The 26,153-nt window shown below is 37.0% G+C and overlaps 1 protein-coding gene across 1 annotated transcript in view; it reads left to right on the top strand.

Moving 5' to 3' along the window:
• Positions 1 to 26,153, top strand: part of adgra2 (adhesion G protein-coupled receptor A2) — an 86,722-nt gene that overhangs the window by 42,361 nt on the left and 18,208 nt on the right. The window contains exons 3-8 of the mRNA XM_055167096.2: positions 20,725 to 20,796; positions 22,125 to 22,196; positions 22,414 to 22,485; positions 24,023 to 24,186; positions 25,593 to 25,806; positions 25,965 to 26,129. Of these exons, the coding sequence (XP_055023071.2) occupies positions 20,725 to 20,796; positions 22,125 to 22,196; positions 22,414 to 22,485; positions 24,023 to 24,186; positions 25,593 to 25,806; positions 25,965 to 26,129 (759 nt within the window). The remainder of the gene's footprint in view (positions 1 to 20,724; positions 20,797 to 22,124; positions 22,197 to 22,413; positions 22,486 to 24,022; positions 24,187 to 25,592; positions 25,807 to 25,964; positions 26,130 to 26,153) is intronic.

The following is a 26,153-nucleotide window of genomic DNA, read 5'->3' as shown; positions in this document are numbered from 1 at the left end:
TAGGGTTTTTATTTTTTAATCTAGATGTACACAATCATCCGTAGCTAACACATTTTTTTGGCTTTATAACCTCTCTAAAATTGATGGGACCCTAGACAAAATGACCTCCTCCCCTCGAGCCCAATGAGTAGAGTATAAAGCCTGTGTTTTTTTATTTCTGCGTCAGACCTACGCCATACCCTCCATGCCGTAGGCTACGTGTCAGTTTTCATTTATACTTCTGCGTCATTTTTCTAGTCGACATGCAATTACACATGCAGACCGCTAGTAGGCAGTGTCCATTGGCATGTTACAGCATTAAAGCAAAAATCGAAAAAGAAGCAGCTTGCTGGATAGGCATCAGCAGTGATGGAGGTAAATAGACAGCAACTTTTGTTGCAGCTTGAGATGTTAAATATCGCTCGTCAATTCGACCAATCCCAGCGCTTGAGGTCCATGTAGGATAGATGTGTTGTTAAATTTTTTGGAGAGGTGCACGTGACGCTATGCAAAGCTATGCACAACCTACGGTGTTGGTTTTATGCAGAAGGCTTAAATGTTGGGACTACAGGCAGACCGATTAATCGGTTTGGCGGATTAATCGGCACCGATAGTTCATTGGTGGAACAATCGGCTATTAGCAAAAAATCTATGCTGATTGTTTTTCCGAGTGCATCCGTTGCTTCATATCACTATGAAGTAATTAATTTGCTGAATTGATGCTGCATTAACAGAGAAACAACAGCAGGATTAGATAATCAGAGTAGTTCAGAGAAGTATTTACTTATTAATACTTATTAATATTAATAAATGTGTGCAATGATTTATAAACTGGGACTCATTTACTAGATTTGCAGATACATAAGCACACTAAATGTTTATTCAAAGATTATTCAAAGAAACTATCCCAGATTGGTTTCAAATATGTGTATAAATTCAAAAATATTGTGTTTTTGTATAGCTCTAGAGCAGGGGTGTCAAACATACGACCCGCGGGCCGCATACGGCCCACAAAGGTGTCCAATCCGGCCCGCATGATGATTTATTAAATATGAAATACATATTTTAAAAACCCTTTCAGGCGGGTGTCTAGTTCGTTTTTAATATGAGAGACTTGTGGAAAGCAGCAAAAAGCGGAACATAGACTTAACACGGTGCCCAAAAATCTTGCTGTTTTATTGTTACTGCTCCGCTAAAGATCAACTTATTCCGGTGATCCACTTCGTGTTTTCCCGACCGCTCCGCAGCATCTCTGTGTCCACTCTCTGCCTGAGCGAAGACGACAGTTTCCGAAGTTCGTTGCATTAACAGGTAGATTAATTACATTAAATCAGTTATTAAACAACAGAATTAGTAATTTGGAAGTTTGTTTATGTATTTCTTCCGGTAATGATTTGCTGTCGGTGTTTTAAAAGTGCTAACAACTTAGCAAGCAAACAACAAAACAGCCACATTCTTAGTATAAACGTTACAATACATGTCTAATCGATTTAATCTTCCCGATTAGATCTAAGTTAATATAAACACTAAATTTGCTGTTGTTGGCACACTTTGTAGACAAAAAATACCAATGCCTTGACAAAATAACGACAGAGAACGGAAAGAGAGGCTGCTAAAGGCAGTTCAACATTGCAAACATGGATTCAAAGCTTCATCAAGCCAGCAGGTAAATCATATTGAATATTAAGCAGATTGTAACACATTAATACTTGTTATTATATTTCCCATTATAATCACATGCTAGTAATATAACACATCATATTTATAATACTTTATTAAAACCATAATAATAGTACCACCCCCTTGGTGCCCTTTTTGGTTTGGGCCACTGCCCCATCTAGCATTTTCATTTTCTAAATGACTGTTCTCATTACAAATATATTCCAAAGAAAAGTGAATGATTTATAAATAATTTTGGCATTTGGCCAGTGGATTTTGTACAGATGTAAATTTGTGTGTATAATATGTACAGTATGAGTGTGACCTCACAGAGCTGTGGGTTTCTCTAGTTTTCTTGCTGAACAAACTAATTAATTGGTTTGTTTAGTTAATATTAACACAATTATCAGCACACTAAGGTTTAAAAAAATTATCCGGCCCCCACATCATGGCGTTATTTACCATCCGGCCCTCAGCCTAAAATGAGTTTGACACCCCTGCACTAGAGAATTGCATTAACAGCGCAAAATGCCATTTTATAACATGATAATCCATCAGTTTTAATCCATGATAATAAAAAATGTATACCCTGTAATCCAATGTAAGTCGCTTTGGTTAGGTGTCTGCCAAATGCATAAATGTCAATGTTAATAATGCCATTGCAAATCTTTCAATCTTATTTTAATGTACGCACAGACAGTTAAAGCGTCCATAACACACGCTGCTTCTGCATATCTGATGTTAATCTGGAGAATTTATAGAGTAGTATTACATCCTTTATATCTCTTTAGTTTTATCAGATTTATAAAAGACAGTTTAGCTTTACCGAGTCTTTCCGATAATGTACGAAAAAACGGAGGAGTAATAGCTGCGGGAGGAGCGACTCTGAGTCAACACTTTATACAACACTGCCTGGATAACTTATGATTCACTACATGTTCGTGTCGTGTATATAATACACACCTACTTGCCTATTTCCAACATAACACAGAAGTCTTACTTACCACATGCAACTTATGACCTGGTTGTGACTTTTCAATGAAATCCAGCGTTAAACAAATACACACGCAAAACTCTGCTGCTACCCGGATAATTAACTATATCCATTGTTTCCATAATGTTGGCTTTTTTCCTTACATCCAAAAACACACTTCTTCATTCATGCCATTGTTGTGTTTGATATAAATAGCGTACCCCTGAAGCGTCAGCAGGTCCTGTAATCGAAAAAATCTTTCCAAAACTTGTACAAACCCTGGCGAAGTGCATTCGGCACAGAAATACTTTGTAAAATGTCCAACTGTTTTTTTGACACTTTACCTATATTTAACACGAGGAAACAACTCTATAACTGTGTTAATAAGTCAGAATGCATGAAATATCGTCGAACCCCCCTTTAATGCACAAGACAAATTGTTCTTTCTTTTATTGTAATGGACCTATACTTAACCTTCAAAGACACATCAATCAGGTGTCAGTAAAATGACTCTCTCAGGAGTATGAAAAAATCATCTGCTTTAGTATATTCACATATAAACCCTGCTGTGCGGTTATATTACAGTATTGCTCAAGGGCCGAAGGAAAGTCCAGCGTCGACCTTCTGGAAGCTCATCATTAAAGCAGACCTCCACAAAAGAGGTCCTTCATAGCTCGCCAAACCACCCAATGAGAGTGCCGTTTAGTCATGTTTGTTTTACAACCTTATAGAGCTGCTGACAACTTTACGAAAGACCTTGTGTGTGTTAGTGTAACTTTGTGTTGTCTTGTCTTTCACACTTGCACACATAATACCGTATACATGAAAAAAGCAATTTCATCTGAACACCCCACACAAGCACACACACACACATACAGACAAATTCATGTTTTCCCTTCATCTACTGAATTTTCCACCCAGCAATGTACCTCAAACGGCACACTGCCACATAAACGGGTACACACACACACACACACACACACACACACACACACACACACACACACACACACACACACACACACACACACACACACACACACACACACACACACACACACATCTTGTAATGAGGCTGGACCCTGCTAACAAGCGTAGACCCTAACAAGTGTGTGAACAGATCACAGCGACCTGTCTGATACTGATTTGAGCACAGCTAATGAGAATAATGAGAAAAATGAGAGAGAGAGAGAGAGAGAGAGACGAAAATTTACAGCAAGAAAACTCAAAGTTCGGCTTGTGAGGCAAATCTGGCCTGCCACCAAAATGTGAACGCTTTGTGAGAATTCAGTAGTTGCTTTGTATAAGAACAGTACACAATACAATACACTGAAATTTTGTGCATTGTAAGAGAGGCTTGTAGCATATCTACACAAGTTTACAAAATTATAAACTGCACTTCAAATGGTAATAATCTGTTTACAAAAAAATGTATTATGCATGAACATAATACATCAGAATTCAAAACTTCACATCAGTAAGCTTATAATAATGATTTGATCTGATTTTGCTCAGTAAGAAAGTAAGTCCAAAGTAACATGCAATTTAATGTTTTAAACTAAGATTTTGATATAGATGCAAAAGTTATGGCTTTGCAGCTTTAACTTGTATTGTTTGTTTGTTGTTAATTTTTGTTGTGGTTATTACGACATTCAGTTACGTGTTAGGGATAAGTGACCTCTAGTGGCCAGCAGCTTATTACAACTTGTGGTTACGTTTCAATATTGTTTGATTTGTTAGACACAGATTGTTAGACACATTTAATTTTCTGCATTTGTAAATTAAGAAAAAGTTTCATAAACATTTATGGTTTTAAAAATATTTTCTAGCAGCTAACCCCACCCTAAACCTAACCCCAACCGCTTTTATTTATTACATAAATTGACCAAGCCATGAGATAATTTTATATGAAGAACTCAGTGCATGCAAAGCACACATTCAAACATAAGCCATAATATTACTGTGCATTCAGACCGCAACCGGCGAGAGCGTCAAAGTGGCCGGAAGTCATTCATTTTCAATGAGAGCCGGCGGCGAGCTCCGGCGAGCAACGGCGCGGTGCGTCATGTACAGCGTGAGCGTCGAGGAGAGTTGAAATCGGCTCAACTTTATGGTAATGAGATATGACGCGGTTCGGCGGCAACCAATCGGAAGGCGGAAATGTTCACCGGCAACCAATCGGAAGGTAGAAACCTCCGCCTGAGAGGAGTTCAGAGAATGCATTCGAGCGTCAGAGCGTTCACTACAACTTTTCTTTAGCGTCGTTGTCAGGGCAGCCAGAGCTTTTATTGACGCTCTCGCCGGTGGCGGTCTGAATGCACAGTTAGAGCATAACGCAGTCGGTCACGAGAGCCAATAGCGTTTCACATTCCAAGCTGACGTAGTGATGCTATTGGTCACGTAGACTGATCTCACGGTAAGTCGTGTTATAGTCACGCAAAATTTGATCAATTAATTTGTGTCCATGGCACGAAATTCAGCTTTTTAATGTACCTTGAGCACGAATGTCTTTTTCATGACACTCGCATGAATTGCTATAGTTTTTTGTGTGCGTTGCATGACTTTCTTTTTCATTTCCTTTTATGTATTGTTTTCTCATTGATTTTCCTATCATTGTTGGTTGGGATTAGAATCACTGTCTGTTACATTTTAAACATTCTAACCCAAACCCCAACTCTAAGCGAGAATTTTAAAACCAATACATAAAAAGTACATCTTGACCCAAACCCCAGATTGAAAATAGGGGCAAAAAAGAGAGAAAACAATACATAAAATGACACGAAAGAGAAAGTTGTGCCACGGACACAAGAAACGATTTATAGAAATTCGAGTGTCACGAAAAAGACATTTGTGCTCAAGGCATGTAAAAAAGCTGAATTTCGTGCCATTGACACAAATAAATTGATACAATTTTGCGTGAATATAACACGACTTTCCATGAGATCATGTTGGGTCACGAGACACATGAGAGCCAATGATATTTCACAATCAGAAATGATGTATCATCGTTGTTTTTGAACGAGTGTATGCACGCACCAGATCTAAGATTAACAGCAAACGTGTGATCTCAGTACACTTGAAATATTTTTTGTACGCTGTGTATTATATTATATAATGAATAAATGGGTACTTCATTTGCTCAAAATACCTAAATAGAGTAATGTTTAACATAAATAAAAATTAATCCTGGTGCTTTAAATACTGTCCAAATACTGCCCTAAATGCAAATGACCTTAACCTAATAAAAAATAATGACCTTAAAAAAATTATAAAATTGACTCAAGATACTTATCCACATGATAAAGGAGGTCTTGAATGTTCCAAAAATATCAATAACTAATTTTCAACCAAAAACAAAGGCACTGCATTTTGCCTTTGTAGGGAAGAATACATGTCATCATTACAAAATGATATCCCCAAAACGCCAAAATTTTATACCACAATATTAGTGGTATACTTTTAATAATTTAGTGAACACATCTGTGGGTCATATTTGAGGGAATGGACAAACGACCTAAACAGTTCTTTGGGTTGAAGGATACTGTTGAAAACACCCAAGATGTTCAAAATGTATTACGCTGCCTGTGAAAACCCATCATGAGTCTTTTTTTTTGTGATTTATTTACTTTATATAAAATCATCGTACTGCAAGGAACTATAAGTAAAAATATAACCTTTGACAAGTTTAGTATTGATTAATATTGATTAATGTTGATGCTCCTAATATCATCATTAGATGAGACTTTATCCTGAATTTCACAGACAGGGTTACATTTGTTGTAGCAAGTTTTAGCTTGTAAAGTTTACTATCACGGATGAAGCTCATTGACTTAGTGATCAAGCTAGTTACAAGCCTGGTAAGGGCACCAACATGTCAGGGTTTGTGTCAGGAGCACACCCAGATTTTAAAACATGTGGTCTATGTAGGTAGCTGGCCTAGGTTTGGAACAGAGCCAATGTAAACCAGGAGACCTTTGTAAAAACATAACTTTACATCCAAAGAAATTATGCAGAGAAAACATACCAGTTTATTCCAGTCCCTAAGAGTCTGATGTGCGTCTCTAGAGGAGAGAATAGGAGAATGCTCTGTCTAATATAACATCGAGTTCATGATGTTGTGTTTGGAATTAAGATGAACATTGTTTCCAATGGAGGTAAGCACATGACCTTATCCAGGGATTGAGTTGTGTTTGCGTGTGTGTTGGTCACTGCTAGGCCAACTGCTTTCTAATAAAATCCCAAGCGTAGTGGCAGTGAATTTCTTCATCTTTCCCCTAATAAACAGCCAGACTGAGACATACAGTATATGGATTCAATCAACTTTTTATGTGATTTAAAGTCCAAGTAATCCTACACTGATTGAACCAGAGAATAAATCTTTACTAAAAACAAATAAACCAGATCGTAGTGAGACCAGGATAAATCTAAAAACAACATCATCGCCGAGCTTCGTACAGTAGCTTGTCAACATAGATGTATTCTAGCAACCGAATTAGACAGAACAACCAAAGGATGACGTACGGTCAGCTGGACATCTTCGCAAATAAACCTGTAATCCGAGGGCTGTGATAAATAATTACTGCTTATACATTTTCCCACTTATTTTACGACTACTTAACTAATAAATAAATATGCAGACGTAAAATATTGTTTGTTGAAGTTTTCAATAAACGTACTTAATTATTGAGACGTTAAACAAACAAGTTTCTCACATGCACGTTCAGTTATGCATCGCTATGGGCAACAGTGGTTATTTAGGAATATTTCAGCAGTAACAACATAAACATACGACTTTCGTGGAACAAACGTAACTTCTGGTTAACTCTGCTAAGAATAAATAAATATAAATAAAGTCCTTTTAGAGTAGTTTGTTTCTGATAAAAAGCAAAATAAATAACAAGTAGTAGTTCAAATTATAGCTAAAGCGTATCAAAAACTACACTGAGCTAACGATATTTTTAACTACAGATGGCCTGCCAAATCTCCCTTCACATAGCACTGATCCATGATCATCATCTCCCCATGTTTTCAGGAAACCAAAACATTTGTTATTTTTGAAGAGGTATTTGTTCCAGAGTTCAGTTTTGCCACTAGCCAGACCATTAAGCAAACAGAGACCGTGACCGTTTCTTAAAGGTGCAGTGTGTACATCTTAGCGCCATCTAGTGGTGAGGTTGTGAATTGCAACCAACGGCTTAGTCCACTGCTCACCCCTCGCTTTTGAAACGCACAGAGAAGCTACGGTAGTGGCCACCGGAAAAAACTTGTCATCGTCGGAAACAACTTAGTAAAATGAAGTTTGTCCATTAAGGGCTTTTGTAGAAACATGGCTGCACAAAATGGCGACTTCCACGTAAAGGGGACCCTCTGTGTATGTAGATATGTAGATAAAAACATCTCATTCTAAGGTAATAAAAACATACGGTTCATTAAGAAAGGTCTTTATACACCCCTGATAATATAGTTTTGTATATTATTTTGTATTTCTGTCAAGAGATTCTGCTAAAAATTACAGACTGCACCTTTAATACCAAGAATCCCAAGTTCGGACTTGCCAGTTCAGACTCAGAAAAGTGAACTCCCATGAACCGGAGAACGCGAGTCCGGTTAGTCATTCAGTCTAACCGTGCGTTCACACCAGCAGCGTTTGAGGCGTCAAATTCGAGCTACCGTGTCTAGTTTGCCGCTTGAACATTTTAAGTTTACTCGCTTCATTCGCGCATGAAAGCCGCGCATGAAATTCTAGTCATCGAGACGTTCATGCGGAAATTCACGTCACTACTAGAGCAAGCTCCTGATTGGTTAACGTGGCGTTTTTTTCTGCCAAAGTTCAAATTTTCCAACTCGCGCGTTTGACGCAACAACGCTCAATTCGCGTCTACAGCGCCACGTTAAACGCCTCATTCGCGGTGCGAGACTTTCAGACGCATGTTAACGCGTCTTTAATTTACATTGATACATTGAAATCACTCGTGCTTGATGCCTCTACCGCGGCTTGTCTGAAAGCAGCATAACGTAAACGTGCAGCCCTGGCTATTCTTATTTTAATGTATTTTTTTTTACAATAAAACGAAATATGTAAATGCAAAAACCCTGCTTCTTTTAATTTTTTAAATATGAATAAGTGGTTCAGGCAACACGTGAATACACCGATTAGCTTTAATGTATTTATTACAAAATGAAATATAATGTAAAACACAACCATTTATTATAATACTACAAAACGTTTGTACAACATGAAACAAACACAAGAAAAAAATCCAGTTAAAGAACAAAGGCAATGATTTACTACAGTGACTGATAAGATTATATAGAAAATATATGTTTTTTAAGTTATGAAACTTAACTTTAACATCAGTTAAAAGGATAATAACAAACTTCATATGAATAATAAAGAGAAAAAAAGCACCAAAAAATGCCAGTAAGATATATATCCAAAGGAAATATTTCATGTTTGACCATCAGACAGCAAAGCTGCACTGAGCAGCGCCCGCTGATCACCTGGAACTTGCATATCCAAAATCGTCTGAGGAAATTTGAATATAGGCACTATCTTTACTAACTGACCACAGATTTAAAGTTTATTTATTTCTATTCTCCACTAAACAGCTACTTAAACTACATTTTATGACATAGAAAGAGTAATATTTAGAAAATTGTGCAGGTTTTAAGCTCCATTGCCGTGGACACAAAATGCATTCTGGGAAACTTGGCTGTCATAGGTCCAAAGAAGTCACCTCCTGATGCATCCTCTATAAAAGGGGTGGATCAAGAACACATTCGGGGATGTTATGTGAGCTTGGCTTGATGCAAACTTGGGCCGCGACTGATGACGTTCACAAGTCCACAAGAACACAAGGACAGACAAGAATGCATATTGAAAAACACCTGGAAGTTAAGTCCAGACGAGTAACCGTGACAAACGGGTGTGTGTCCGATCATGAAAGCGCCTATAGATCATTTCACCCATAGATATGTATAATAAAGGCTAGATGTCTCGCCCGCGCTGCTGGCCAATTGAGTGGAACGTCCGCATTTGGCGGCCATCTTACCACAGGCAGCTCGCTCACTCGTAGCATTGTTTTAATGATGCATGTACTTTCAAATGACCATAATTTTAAAACGGTTTGGTTTGTTAGAAACGTCAAAGATGTACCTATGACACTGCATACTTATACAAAAAACATGAAACATGTTAAAGCATCCAGAATTATAGCCACGTTAAACCATTTGAAAATCTGTAGAAAATTTAGCAAGTTATGGTCATTTAAAGGTACCTGCACCATTGGAGCTCGGTGCTGGGAGTGAGCGAGCTGCCTGTGGTAGGATGGTCGCCAGGTGATGACGTTAGACACTCTGCCGTAACACATCTAGCCTTTATTATACATATATATGGTTTCAGCAGAAAGAACATAAACAAGCAGCTTTCGTGGTCAAAACATAACTTCCAGTAAATTCCGCTAAGCATAAATAACAACAAAGTGCTAGTAGTTTATTTATATAACAAGCAAAATAAACAACATGTAGATCACCTAGGAAACCAAAACTATTTTCGCTGAGTTATTTGTTCAAGAATTCAGTTTAGCAACTAGTCAGACCATTAAAAAAACCTGAAACCGGAAGTAAAATTCCAACCAGACGCGTAATCGCGTCACCGCACGTGCGTCTGATAAAACGTTCTATACAAGGAGCTCAGCCACTAAATTTCACCTTTATCAAAAATGAGACAATTATATTAACCGAGTGCTCTCAGCCGTCAGGTCATTCAGAAATACCGCTTTGTCACCAGAATCCATTAAGAGTCTGCTAAAAATTCTCATTTATTTACAAGAAAACATGTCAGAGAGTTTTGCATCTGAGCTCTTCTCATTTGTTGACATATGTTTCGCAGGTGTGTTAATATCAACAGAGTATAAATTGCCATGTTTTAAACAGCTGTCTTTGCAAACATTGCTAAACAGGTTTAATTATAATGTAACTCGATCATTGACGAGTTTCATTTGCTTAAAAGTGCATGTTTCTCATTAACTATGTAAACCGCTGCGCTGTCATGCTTGTCTGATGACATACACCTGCATCCCAGCAAAATCACTTGCATATTTTTTAATCTTTCCGAGCTTTCCAAGTTGGAAAATTCTTGTTTGTTTTCTAACGCCATTCCAGCGTCTATGGCTATATTTGTGGTGAAAATCGGCTAACCTACGCACAAGTTAATCCTATACACAAGTTGGGCAACTCCAATTCACGTAACCCGCATGCATTTGACTGTGGGAGTTAACGGTAGTACCAGGAACAATCCCATGCTGACACAGGGACAACATGCAAACTCCCCACAGAAAGGCCTCCCAGCCCAGCCGAGGCTCGAATTAGGGACCTACACTCTCAGAAAAAAGTACAGGGTACAAAAGTTGTCACATTGTTGTCAAAAAGTACACATTTGTACCTAAAAACTGCATGTTGGTACCTCAAAGGGACACATAAGTAAATCCAAAGGTACCAAAATGCTACATATTAGGACCTTTTAAAAAGGTACCATGCCTGTGACATCTTTGTACCTTTTTAAGTGCCACTGTGCGCCTCCTCACATGTGGGAAATTCTAATTTACTTTAATATCATAATAACAATGAAAGAAACTTTATTAGTTATACTATTATCCATTAACTATACTATACGGTTGACACTTCAGAAACACTTTTTTTTTTGTTGAAATGGCCGATGAACGTGCCTCATGCACAACAGGGGCTTGATATTAATTTGCTCAGTTTTCTCTGCGTATCCAGTAGCGACGTGGGGAATAAAGTGTTAAAGGAGCGGCAGAGAGGAGGAACAGAGGGGAGTGTGTGAGGAAAAAGGGGGGCAGACTGCCGCAGCTGATAGACTCCAGATGTGACTGTTAGATAAACTCAAGTCAAGGGGTGTGTTTGTGACTCTGTGTGTATATATGCGCTGGTGTGGGTGTGTTTATATTGCTTGCTGGATCCGATAGCGTCTGGGCTTTTCACGAAAAGAAAAAGCAGGATGGAACGAAAGAGCGTTCGGTGAAAGAGCAGACGAAAGCGGTTCGGAAGAGTTGCATTCAAAGCCTAAATAAATTTACATCTTCACTATACATAAATATAAAAATGTGTGTCGTCCATGGTTTCTATAAGTAATGAAAATGAGTTGCAGCGTTACTATTATGTTGCCACAAATATGCATTTGTATTTCTGCATCTGCATCAGATTTCGAAAGTGGAACAGTGGTGTAATGTTTACGTTGTGCATTTGTACATTTGCCCGATGGTTTAATTTAAGGCATCTTGAATTCATGGTATGTATTTGTTCAGCATACAAGTTTGCTGGGAATTGAACCTATGACCTTGATGTTGTTAGTGTCCTATTCCACCACTTAAGCTATAGGAACACTGCAGCATTGTAATAGCACAGAATCACTATTTATTGGGTCTGAAGAGTTCACATGCTTTTTTGATTCAACATGTCCACAGTTATAGATTAAAGAGCACATATTATGCAAAATTCACTTTGGACGCAAGTATGCATTGACATTGTACAAAAACAACCACCCTACAATGTAAAAAATCCTCACTCCCCTTCTTTTTAATCTCCATATAATCAAAGCAGTCTCATTAGACGTGTGTTAATGTGATGTCACACCGATAAAGCTTTTCTTAATGTGTTGGTTAGCACATTGTAGCGCTTATGAGGCTAAAGATACTATTGTCTCAGACTGTATTCACAGGAATCAGATTTAATTTTAACCGAAAGCACTCACTTTCTGTTGGTAAGGGAGTGAGAAGCAGTACTTTGTTTGCATTTAAAGGTACACACATGAAAACTATGCTTTTTTGCTCCCGCCCAAATAGTGATATTTTGGACATGCTATAACAAATGATATGTGTTGTATTTTGAGCTGAAACTTCACAGACAGATTTTAGGTACACCCGAGACGTATATTACATACAGTATGTAAAAATTGGCATAATATGTGCCCTTCAAACAGGACAAATAATGAAAATCAGACTTTTTCCATGTTTAAGTGCTGTAATTGGGTTCCCAGTACTTCTATCAGCCTAGAAAATGTGAAAAAGATCAACCCAGTTTTGGTAAAAAATTCTCTGCAGGTATGTGAAAAAATAGGTCATTGAAATTTGTCTCCCCTTGTGATGTCAGAAAGGGATAGTATCGCCCCTTAATCTGAACTATCCAACCACGGCACTGCCATTTGATGCAGAGATCAGCTCATTTGCATTTTAAAGGACACACCCAAAATGGCACATTTTTGCTCACACCTACAAAGTGACAATTACGGGGACACAAAAGATTTATTTGACATCTTAAAAAAGTCTTGTGAAATGTCCCCTTTAAATGCAGCTATTTATTCTGAATAAGTTACACAGCAGTATGGAGTATTTTGGCACTGTTTTTGTATTTTTTGTATTGTTTTTGCTTTTTTGGATATATGGTCTCTATGTTTCTTTCTTATACATTCACAAGAAATCCTTTTCATATTCCTCTGTTTCAAATCTTCCCACATGAAGCAGTATTCACACATAGCCTGTGATTGTCTTCCATTCATTGACTGATATTTTGTGCTCTCCGGGCTGTTAGACAGCTGTTTCTTTGTGCTCACGCTGGCCTAGTGACAAACCTTCACTTCTATATGACTAAACCGTTTCATGCTGGGCCCATATGTGGGGTTTCAGCCCGACCATGGCATCCTTTCCTATAGTCTATAGTTCCTGCAGTACATAAAAATAATTGTTAAGCTTTGAACATTTTTGTTCTGTAGTTATTAGAAATTAAACTTTTTTTTCTTCTTAGCGTATTGAAGATTTATGTTTTATGACATGCAATTCTTTATTAGCCTATTCTATGGTTCAGAATAATGTAATACCATAACATACATAAAGTAGCATCTTGTGGAAATGAGGAGACCATAAGTCAAATAGGTCAATGATGTGTAGTTCATTGTGATAAGACACAAGGAACATTATCCAAACTCTTATTAACAGTGATCTGTTTAGATCTACACAGTGTGTTTATATTAACATTTAATTAATTTATTTTATAATCATCAGAAATAAACCAGCAGTGTTAGTTTTTCTTTACGTTTGGGTTTCTTCAGATTATTTGACATTGCAAGCCGCTTTCCAGATGTTAAGGAGTGCAAGTGAAAGAATATCCAAAAAACATAAATAGTCATTTTTGAAACCATGTCCCTAATTTATCTGCATTTCTGGAAGTCTACGCATTTCTGCAGCAATTTTCCACAAATCCGGCTGGAGCGTTTATCTTGGCATCGCGCTTTCCTTCTGCCACTGGACAAGAATGAGCGACTATATAATCAACATTAACCACGGAAGTGTAGCTCTTAAATAAAGCACACTATTTCTATACAGGTTTAGTCAAGTTTAAATTACATCCTGGTCTGGAACTACTGCAGGGTCTGGTATTGCATTACTTTAATTCAAGGCAAAAAATATCTCAGTAATAAAGTGACAGTCATAAACTATATAAAAAACATGCAATCAATCAACTCTATTTATCTTGTTGAAGTATGAAATAAACACTTAAGTATTCACATATTATGATTACCATATTTGTGGGTGTGTAATTTTGTCCCGTGAGATTCCAGTGACTCATAAAATCTCATAAAACTTTTATATGTCTGTTGTCATGGTTTAAGTAGGTGACACTACACCATACTGTCTGTACAAATGCATCAGCATTTCATAATTTGAAATAATAAATGTGGTATCAAATGAGTCAGGAAGGACTGGATGGAGGACAGCTATTCCAATAATCTGAGGAAAAGGAAAAGCAGGAAATGATCTGGAAAAATAAAAAGCAGCCAGATCCAGATTTCCTGTTTGGGTAGGGGTGGGTCGATGTAAATTTGAGGGCAGCGTTATAAGGACCCCATTGTGTAGCATGTATGTGTGCGTTAGTGATCTGTTCTGCTCCCCCTTTTCAGGACTTCGGGCAGTACGGGAAAAGCGGTATTTAAAGATGTGGTGAAAGGAAACCAGTAAAATAAACTAGAAACAACCTGTGCAGGGTCAGGAAATGACACAAGGCACCACTTCTGCCTTCCTACATCTACAAAAAACAGACAAATATATATTATTACCTTACACACAATGTTGTGCAATGTTGGCTGGCGACCATAAACAACGTAAAGATATCATAAACTATAAATTATAAACCAATCTGGCAACCATTTATGAAAACAATAAACCAAGAGTCTTTTACATTTATTTTACCATGGTAAAAATAGTTTCAAGTCATGTTGTGCTTGTGGTGAAATCACTGTAATGGGCAGCTTATTGTGGTTCAGATGCAGAACCCTCTAAGTGCATCCAACATGTTTTCTTATAAATGAGCATTTTTATCAGACTCTTATGTTTAAGTTCAGTAATTTCACTTTAATAGCAATGAAAAGGTTGATAGTCAATAATTCATAAAGTAGGAAAGAGGTAGCAGTATGCATAAATACATTATTTGCACAGTATTTAAAGGTTTTATGCATAGTGCGGCCTCTTTCCTACTTTATGAATTCTAACTATCTAGACCAGCACTCTTAAAGTCTAATTATATGTATATTGAGACATAACAAGACATAAAACGTTGCAAAATCAGTAAAGATGCAACTAGAAACATTGTAAATGTTAAAAGTCGGAATTCAAAAGATAAAAATTTCACTGAACCACACATTAGGGGGCACTAATTTGGGTTGTATTTAGAACCAAGTACTCACAAGGGACCCAAGTTTGAATGTGATCCACGGTCATATCCCAATCCCACCCTTATCTCTTTCCAGTCACTCTTCATTGTCCTTTTTGAATAAAGGTTAAAGGTTTAATATCCTAATGTATTCTGTAAACCTCATTTAACCAGGTAAAAACGTATGCGCGTGCCATTGTTCATGCAATTCTTCTTTCATGCACTTGGTCCATGCATGGAGTACTGGAGAGACTTTATAAATAAATAAAAAACATAAATTTTACACATACAGTAAGTAAAAGTCACAACATATGGTTTCTTTACCAGACGGTCATGTCACTTCCTGTAAATCAGCAAGGGTCCGGTTGTCGTTCTTTCAATTTAACTTAAACCATGTGTTATGTTGCTATTCCTTATAGAGCTACCGGCCAACTGGACAGTATGTTTTATTCTTTCACTAAAGCCATTTACTTGCATTTGGTGCTTGGAGAGTGCAGTCGACAGGGCTCTGCTGATACAGTAGGTATCATATATGTGTAGGTATAGGTTTGTTTATGTGTTTAAACTTGACAATATATATCATAGCTGTGCTGTGTATGATGATGTTGTCAATGACAGATCTAAGAAAAGCAATCAATCAATCATGTTTATTAAATGTTAATGTAAGTTATGGTCCTAACCATCTAGAAAAAATATACAAACGCTATCATTGGGACGGTACCCTTTAAAAAAGGTCATAATATGTATATATGCATATTTAGGTACCGATATGTATATATTTGGTACCATATGTACCTTTGAGGTACTAATATGCATTCTTAAGGTGTATTTTATTAAAAGGTACCACCCCAGCTTTTGTATCTTTTATCTCAGTGTACAGCCGCTATAAGTGACGGGACATTTTTATACTTCCTTGTTATTTGTTTTTTCTGTAACACTTTCCAATCAAGTTATATTTGTTAACATTAGTGTCTACTAACAGCACCCATTTTGAGCTGATGGCCTTGTTTAGTTTCATTTATGTGTGTTTGTGTGTGCATGCTCCAGATTTTAGGAAGAGGACAACCCTGCTGCACATTCACCATCTTACTGATAAGAGACTGTCTGTGTTGATCTTTACACACAGAGAGCACACTTTCAACTGACCTTTACTTACCGTGTGTGTGAGCGAGCGGGCGTGCGTGCGTGTGTGTGTGTGTGTGTGTGTGTGTGTGTGTGTGTGTGTGTGTGTGTGTGTGTGTGTGTGTGAGGAGGAAACAGTGGGTAGTGTCTCTCTTTTCATCACAGTGCTAATGAGGGTTAGGACACGCTAGCCAGGAAACGGCTATTGTTGCTTCTCCAAAAGGACCGCCACTGACACACAGACACACATTATTAGCACAATGAAATAGGTTTGGCCGATTTATTAGCCTTTTTAAATGGTAAAGTTTAAACGTCCCAACATTATTATTAATATTACTATGTTTTAGCTCAAGTGATAGAGCATTGTGTTCGCAGTACAAAGGTTGTGGATTCAATCCCCAGGAAACACATATGTTTGTCATATAGCCATAAATGTGAATGCATCGATGTAACACTCACTCATGTACAGAACAATGCATAACTTTCTCTAGTGGTCACTCTCTATTCACTCTCATAACTATTAATCTGTCAATCACGCTGCTCTCAGTAAGTCATGTGGATATGACAGACTCAGTCATTCTGCATTCTGCCATCCCAATGTGAATGTCTTGGTTCTCTGCAAAGATTTACAACTAATCTGTTATCATTCTGTCTAACCATATTCAGCACAATGATATCATTCTGTAGTGTTGGTTCTTCAGATAGGCTATCATGCATCATGGGCATTTACTGTCACTCATAGGTCCTGCTTAGACATGGTATTAGGTCAGTCCCTCCAGAAAAACGCGATTATGCGATTGCATGATTCAACGCATAATCAGCCAAAGTCCGCATATGCGGGGGGCACATTTTTTCAAATACATCGCACTTTCGCAGCATATATTGCAGATTTCCGTGCGCAAAATACTGTATGCGGGGCTTGCATGATTTCATAATTCCCGCATTTTCGTAGCAAAAATCACATATATCTTAGCAGGAAGTTGAAAAATGTTGCATTTACTTCACACAAGCACAGCCATGTCCTCTGTTGCCATGGGAACGTTATGAAGTGACATGATTATGTGACGTGAACATCATTGAAAAGTTGCAAACAGTTTTTGCAAGTTCCCGCATTTTTTCAAGTTCCCGCATTTTTTGCAGGTTCCCGCAATTTCATCGCATAAAAATGCATAAATATCCCGCATATTCCAACGCATTTTTTAAGAAAACTGCCGCAAGATCAAGACCTGTTTGGGTGAATCGGATCACAAATGAATGAGCCTTTTATTAAAAAGTTGCCCGCCAGCATTTTGTGTGATTTTTACAAAATGCCTTCCAGGAAAATTTTCTTCTAGAAACATATAAACATACAAATACATCAAATGAAACAAACAATCTTCATTAGTTCTGTTTTTATAACCTCTTAAAGGCGGAGTGCACGATTTCTGAAAAACGCTTTGGAAAAGGGAATCGGGCCGACTACCAAAACACACTTGTAGCCAATCAGCAGTAAGGGGCGTGTCTACTAAACGGCATCGTTGTCTGGGTTGCGTATGTGTGGGGCGGGTCTATCAAAAGAAGGTCCAGATTCAATTGGGTTAGGGGCGTGTTTGTTTAGGTGATTTCAAATGTCAACATTGGCTTTCAGAGATCATGGACCCTGCCTTATTTGAGCAAAATTTTGAGCAAATAGCTGAAATAATTGCATTTTTGTAAAGAAATTTTATTAGAGATCAGATTCAGAATAATGATCAAAACATAAACGGAGTTTAAATGTTGTTAAATTAGTTGTTGCTGCAATTTTTATGTAATAGCAGAATTACAGATTACCGTAAAAACTTGTCAAGGGAAGTGTCATTGGCGGGGAAATGTTTTCTCTTAATTGACAAGATAACTAGTCAAAGGTGGGAAAAGAGTTAATACCAAGTGTAAACAGGGCCATATCATCGCTGCCCGATGAAACTCACGTATGTCCAAAACGGTTACTTTTCAGGAAGTGAAAAAAACGGAAGTGAAAAAATTTATTAAATAGCATATGTCTTAGTTTATTAAAAACGCTTAGTTTATTTAATATTAGTTATAAATGTATTAAATGTCTCTTGCAAACTATGAAGGGACAATGAATCAATACACTGACATGGTAATGGTAGACAGATACTTTGTTTGCACATAATACCGTAATTTTGTCACTCCTAGACGTACGCCTGGCGTCAGGGGGGAAACATTTACCTCGATGAAGGAAAGTCATTGTCTCACCAGGCTATGTTTATTCGGCTATCCAGTGCTGAGCTTCGATGAAACTTCATGAGACTGGCCAGATGCTTCCACCGAGCAGGAGATACGTGCCGTGATTGACAGCTTTGACACCAAATGGATATACGTGAAAATCAGATGACATGATTTCACAACTTTTCATTGTCCATTTAAATATGTGAAGCATACTGCATACGGAAATTAACCTGGACATTTAATCCGTCGAAAAATCTCAAAATCGGCAAAATGGACATATGTGGTTTTCATCGGACAGCGACGATATGCTAAATACATTTCATTACAATATATTAGGATGTTTAGTCGTACATAAAGACAGAGAGACATGTAGACAGACAGACAAACAGAATTAAATTTAAAAGACATTTTCAGTTCAATTCACAATAGAAAACAACCCTGATGTATAAACAATACACAATTTACTCTAGTTATCCATTGCAGAAATGTGTTTCACATTGCAGGAACTTATAAACTGTAGCAATGCATTTTAAACAGCGAACTTTAAACACAGTTGTGGATTCCAGCCTAAAGTCAATAAAGACTGGACTCATGCAAGTAGTGAATATGTTGTACAGTCAGTCTTAAGGTAGTAGACATGATTGATCTCCTGTAGCATTAACTAAACATGATAGACATGACTGCAGAAACAAACTATTTGACAACCACACGAAAATATAATCAAACTTGTCATCTGCAGCACACCATCATATAAGCAGTGAAAAACAGTGAACAGCCATCATTGAAGAAGAACTACATTACAGGCACATTACTAAAGTTTTATATATTTGGATTTGAAGTCAACATGAAATCAAAATCAGCTTTGTTTACTTTCTTAATGCACATTCCTGCTGCTATTGTGAGTCACCAGTCAGATTGTTGAAAAGAAAAAAAAACGTCTATGTAATTTTTCATCAAAGTGTAATAAATCTTCCACATTTTTTCTTTTCTTACGTTTCTTCATCCACCTGAAGACATACAGTGTATTATGTTTCTATTTTGTATTACTATTTTATTTAAAGCTTTGTAAAACCATTTGTATCAGGGGGTGTTTAGGTTTTCTGTGTTGGTATGGACATTTTATGCATGGTATTCCCACCAAAACTTCTGGAAGAAATATTGACTGTAGAAAAGAAGTGGCTTGTTTTTATTGGCTTTTGTTTGGTTGCCTTCAGGATAGTTGGGAAGTTGCTACCTTCATAATTACCATAATTCACTTTTGGCCAATATAAATCTGACAAGAGTTTCAGAGGTTAATTTGCCGTTATTACTGTAAATCTGTTTTTGTTTTTTATATTTAGAGAGAGGAGGTTCTGATAAGTGTTTCAACATATAAAGAAGCACGCAGGAAAGATCTGGGATGGGAGAGGCGAGCTGAAACAGTATCTTCAAAGCTTTTGTAGGAAATGAATATTTACAGGTTGATTTGATCGTGGGAATGGTTACTTTCAAAACTTCACATCTCCAGTTTCTCCTGTTTTTAAATTCCACTGATGCTTGTCTGTTTTCTTTACTTGAGAGATCTACCTAATTTTTAAGGCCCAGAAACAGGTGGCCAGAGGTATTGGATACAAAAACAAAAATAAAACAGACACAGGACACAGAAGACTATGTTTAAGGCAAGGCCAGGTCAACAACATAGCCAGGTAAAATAAATATAAGTGAAGTAAGTAATGTATAGTAACCCATACTTGAATGTGACCTCCGCATTTAACCTATCATGAACACACACACAAACACACACCTGGAGCAGTGGGCAGCTGTCACTGCACCACCCAGGTAACATTGGAGGACGGGTGGAGCTCAGTCACAACCTGCCAACCGTGAGACTCAAACCGTCAACCTTTGGGTTAAAAGCTTGACTCTCTAACCATTAGGCCATGACTGTTGTTTGTGTTTGATACTTCTGTATGCAGTACACAGGTTGTTTTAGAGAAAAGTGGTGGTCTACTGTATACAGAAATGTTGATATTTACACATTTATACACATTTGCTGAATACACATTCGTATCTTCCTGCAGGGATCTCAGGAATAATCTGATCAGCACCGTCATGCCCGGAGCCTTTCTGGGTCTCACAGCTCTTCGAAAACTGTAAGTAAATCTAAACAGTATATAGTCGAAAATCAGCATATAGTCACTATTCAGTAGTGTAACAAGATGCCAGTTTCACAGCAATGTTGCTGTACACTGTCAGAAAAAAAGCAATGGTCCTTAGCTGTCACTGGGGTGGTAACCCTTTCAAAAAGTTCATCTTTGTACCTCAGCGGTACTTATAATAATTGTACTGGTAGGAAATTTATACATATCTGTACCTAAATGGTACATATTACGACCTTTTTGAAGGGTACTGCTTCAATGACAGCTTTTGGCCATTTTTACACTGCAAAAAGGACTTTCTTACATAGTATTTTATCTTGTTTTTAGTACAAATATCTAACATTTCTTAAATCAAGATGTATTTTCTTGATGAGCGAAATTAAAAAAAATTAAAACAAGCAAAAAAATCTGCCAATGGGGTGAGAATTTCTTTCTTGAATTAAGTGTTAAACATTGGCAGATATTTTTGCTTGCTTTAAGCACAAATTCACTTAAATTGTATTTTTTTTTTTCTAAAACTAGACTTATTTTCTTAGGGCATTTTGCTCATCAAGAAAATGCATCTTGATTTAATAATTTTTAGATATTTGTATTGAAAACAAGACAAAAATACTAAGTAAGAAAGTCATTTTTTGCTGTGTATTTACAATTTTAATTATATACTATAAAGATGTCCCAAAATGTATATTTTGGATAAAGCAAATGAAACATTATGATTTTTAATAGTTCCACTGTGAACTTTTTCATGACAATAAAGCACATTTATTCCTAAAATACCCTCATATTAATAAATTTAGGTAATCTGTTTGTATATGCTATTATTCAAATGTTATTATTCAGTCGATGATTATATTTATTTTTCATTACACTTTCCATTTTACTAATGGCAGTAAAAATTGTGTATGAGGGAAATATGTGTAATGATCATGAAGTCAATGTCAGATGATCAAAAAAACAAAATTAAATTTCTGAGTGAAATATTATTCTTTCAGAATCAGACATGTGTCAGAAGAGCTTTCTATAATAATCAAGCACTCTCGAGATCGCAGCTAGATCATTTCTGTGAACAGCAGGAGCTGAGAATGAACAGTGACATGTCCCAATGCTATTTAATAGCCGCTTGTTTCTTTTATTAACATGAAACTGTGATCTGCTTTCCACTTCTGACGTATCTCTCGTCAGTTTGTGTTTATAAGAAAGATGATTCAGACCCTAAAGCTAAAGTAACTTAACATTACTGACATTCTGTGTACTGATTCAAATGTTTCTTGAAGCACAGATTTGGATCTTAAAATAACAATCATCTCATTTGATATGTACAGTGACCTATCCAGTAACCGAATTGGCTGTCTGAATCCAGGAATGTTCCAGGGACTTACCAACCTCACTAAATTGTAAGTCATTACGTCTGAAACAAATATTTTTTGGTGAATGAAAAACCACTTTTGCTTTTCAATGTGTTAGACTTTGAATAAGGATCTCATGTGTTTGACCATTTTAGCTCTAAAGATTATAATAAGCACAACATTTACTGCAAATTATGCATTTTATGACTTTCATATGTCATATCGAATTATTGTGAAATGCTACATTTGTTTTCTTTTATTATAGAAACATCTCTGGAAACATTTTTTCTACTTTGGATCCTAACGTCTTTCTGGAGTTGCATTCTCTAAAGCTGGTGTGAGTTAAAGTGAATGGTCTTATGGTGCACATGCTCATATGGTATTAAAGGGATAGTTCACCCAAAAATGAAATTTACCCCATAATTTACTCACCCTCAAGCCATTCTTGGTGTATATGATTATCTTTATTTTCAGACAAACACAATAAGAGTTATAATAAAGCTTATACAAGCTTTATACTTGTAGTAAATGGTGCTTTTGATTTTGAAGCCCAACAAACCCCATCTACTTCACAGAAGTAATCCACACTGCTTCACGAGGTTAATAAAGGCTTTCTGAGGGCAATTGATTTGATTTTCTAAGGAAAATAACAATATTTAAAAGTTTATAAATTAAAGTTACGAGAGAGTGGGTTTCCAGCTTATGACATTGGATGTATCATACGAGACATAGTCGAATAAATTGCGCTCAGAATTAGAATTGTTAACCCCCTGAAGCCATGTGGATTACTTCAATCTCAACTAAAAACTGAAAACATTTTAACTACAATTGGTACTTTTAAAACGTATTTCAATGTACACATTTTTAAAAGCGATACAGTTGTCATCTCCATGTGAACTACGAAAACATGAATTAAAAAAACAGTGACATCATGCACATGCATATTATATCTTCAGACTATAGACGTTTTCATCGGACGCACGTGCGCTGACGCGATACGCGTCTGGTCCGAATTTTACTTCCGGTTTCAGTTTTTTAATGGTCAGACTAGTTGCTAAACTGAACTCATGAACAAATACCTCGTCGAAAATAACAAATGTTTTGGTTTCCTAGGTAATCTACGTGTTGTTTATTTTGCTTGTATATAAATAAACTACGTTTAAAGTACTTTGTTGTTATTTATTCTTAGCGGAGTCTACCGGAAGTTACGTGTTGACCACGAAAGCTGCTTGTTAATGTTGTTACTGCTGAAACCGTCTATTACACCAACTACTGGCTCGGCATGAATAATTAAGTGTTTTAGTTGTTTTTGTGGATCTATGTGTACAGGGATTGTTTTTGAAAAAGAAAAAAAAAACATTTGAGTTTACTCGCTTCATTCGCGCGTGAAATTCTAGTCATTTAAGACATTTATGCGGAAATTCGTGTCATGGGAGGGGCTTCTGCCACTCTGCTGGGACTCTGCTCGCTTCCTGTAATCACGTCACTACTACAGCAAGGTCCTGATTGGTTATTGTGACGCGGAAATCCGCAGAAGTTCAGATTTTTCAACTCGCATGTTTCCCATGGCAACGCACAATTCGCGCAAAATGCCCCGTGCCGTTTTAGGATATTTGGATTTTAGGATATTGTTGTCATGTAAATTTACCCTTTTAGGACAGTTGTGTGAAGTTAAGACAATGTGACTTTATTTATCACTTGAGAATCACATTTAAACTAGTTTGTTGAAAGTAAAATGATTAAGAAAAGTTTAAAGAAGTTTAAAGTAAAGTTCAGAGATAAGTTATCATTTTGAAGGACACAAATTATCTTTCATTCCACAAAATAAATTCCTGTCCCCGAACAACCATTACAGTACATGTCTCCTTTATTAGGAACTTTCATACGGAGTCCCTGTCATGTGACTGCGGTCTGCATTGGGTCCCTAGTTTCTTTCACAGTGGGTCTGTCCGCCTTGGGGATGAAACACTCTGCGCATATCCCAGAAGGCTTCATAACAGACCCCTTCGTTTGCTGAGAGAGAGTGATCTCAGTTGTGGTGAGTAAGAGACAAGGCAAAATATATATATATACATAAATATTATATAGTATTTGTATTACTGGTGTTTGGACTGCTACCCAACAGATTTGACTCAGAGGACCCTGATGTTTATCTTTTTTGTTTTTCATATTTAATCATTCCTCACTCCATAAAATAACAAAAGCCATGTATTTATTTTAACTCAGGGGTACAGAAAAGTAGAAATTTCTAGTACATTGCTCAATCTGTGTTTCATAGCCAGCTTCGATCAAATGTAATTTGTTCAAAAGAATAACAAAATCATAAACTGGGGTCTGATTATATTTATCAAATGACTTTTGTTAAACATCATATGATCTCTCTAGACATACGCTGCGTTTCCCTGCCACGTCCTGGGCCTCAAACCGAGGCTCTTGTTACTGTTTTAATATCAGCTTGTTTTGCCATCTTTTCCTTCACTGCTCTTAAACATATTTATATTGGCCATGAACACATAGCTTTGACTAGTTTAAAAAGCCCCCTCTGTGGGTTTGCAGTTGTGAATAAATATCATCAACCCACTGAAAGAAACTGATTCAACCGAGCAGTTTTACAAGCAAAGTTGATTTTGAATAATTATTTGGCAAGGAAACACTCCAGCTTCGCGTTTATGATTAATTATTATTAACACAAAAGACATCTAACAGTGCAGTCTGTTAGGATTCTGGTGAGAACGCAGATTTAAACAGGAAAATAGTTTGTAATCTCTACATTTCACCAGAGAACTGACCACCTAATATTTTTACACAAAGTGACTACAACAAAAAGAGATAAAATAATCAAAATGAGAAACCATCAGTGAGCCAACAATACATCTATATCTGCATTTCACAGTTAACCTATTATGTCCATTTGATGTCAAATGATATCTTATTCCAGTCTTTTACAGTATAATCAGTGCGGCCTCCTCCTCACTTGATGTCTACATTGACAGAAAAAATGGTTCTTAGCTGTCACTTTTAAAAAAGTAAATCTGTGCAGCTAAAAAGTTCATTAGAGTACCTCAAAGGTACATATTGGTACCAAAGTGTGCATAGTAGTACCTCAAGGGTATATATTGGGACCTTTATAATTGTCCCAGTCAGTGACAGATTGGGATATTTTTCTGAAAGTATAATATACTTTATATATTATAATATATGTAATGCCTCCAAAAATAAACCCAGCATACAACAAAATACATGACCGATAAGTAGAGCATCTGAAATGGAGATGGAGGACAGCCCTTTTATTGCTTGGAACGTTAACATGTTTCATCTGGTGCGGACATTTGTGTGACAGCAGGAATCTATGATAAGTGTTTAAATAAAGTTGGTATTTATTTTACTGCTCAGCGAAACTTTGGTTAAGTGTATGTTTATCTTTTGTTTCATTGTTTTTCTTAGATGGTCCATTGGAACTTGATACCCTTTCTTTGTTGCCCTCGCTGAGGCAGGTCGTTTTTAAAGGGGACAGACTGCCTTTTCATTGTACTTCTTCTCTGGTTGATAAAATAACTGCTCTACACTGGCAGCACAATGGTCGGCCTGTCACCAGTGACCCTACGCGTGGGGTTCATCTTGAAGAGAGTGTACAACATGACTGTACTTTCATCACCAGGTAACACTTATGTAAATGAACCTTTAGTTGTCAAGACCGTTACTGTATGTGTTTAGCAGTAACCAGGGACAAAGGGCAGTTTAAATTGATTATCCAATTATCCGCAATTTACTGTCATTGTAAAAAAACATTCAGTATTATAATTATTTATATTTTAGTGAGCTGATCCTGTCAAATGTCCACCTTGAGGCGAGCGGTGAATGGGAATGTGTGGTGTCTACGGGCCGAGGGAATGCCTCACGTAGTGTGGAGATAGTGGTGCTGGAGAATAGCGCCTCCTTCTGTCCAGAGCAGAGAGTAACCAACAATCGAGGGGAGTTTAGGTAAGGGGGTTGCACTACAGCCTG

The sequence above is a fragment of the Misgurnus anguillicaudatus genome, chromosome 5 (genome assembly GCF_027580225.2).
Source record: "Misgurnus anguillicaudatus chromosome 5, ASM2758022v2, whole genome shotgun sequence".
Classification (NCBI taxonomy): Eukaryota; Metazoa; Chordata; class Actinopteri; order Cypriniformes; family Cobitidae; genus Misgurnus; species Misgurnus anguillicaudatus.
The sequence above is the reverse complement of the archived record's forward strand: the minus strand, read 5'-3'. Positions and strand labels throughout refer to the sequence as shown.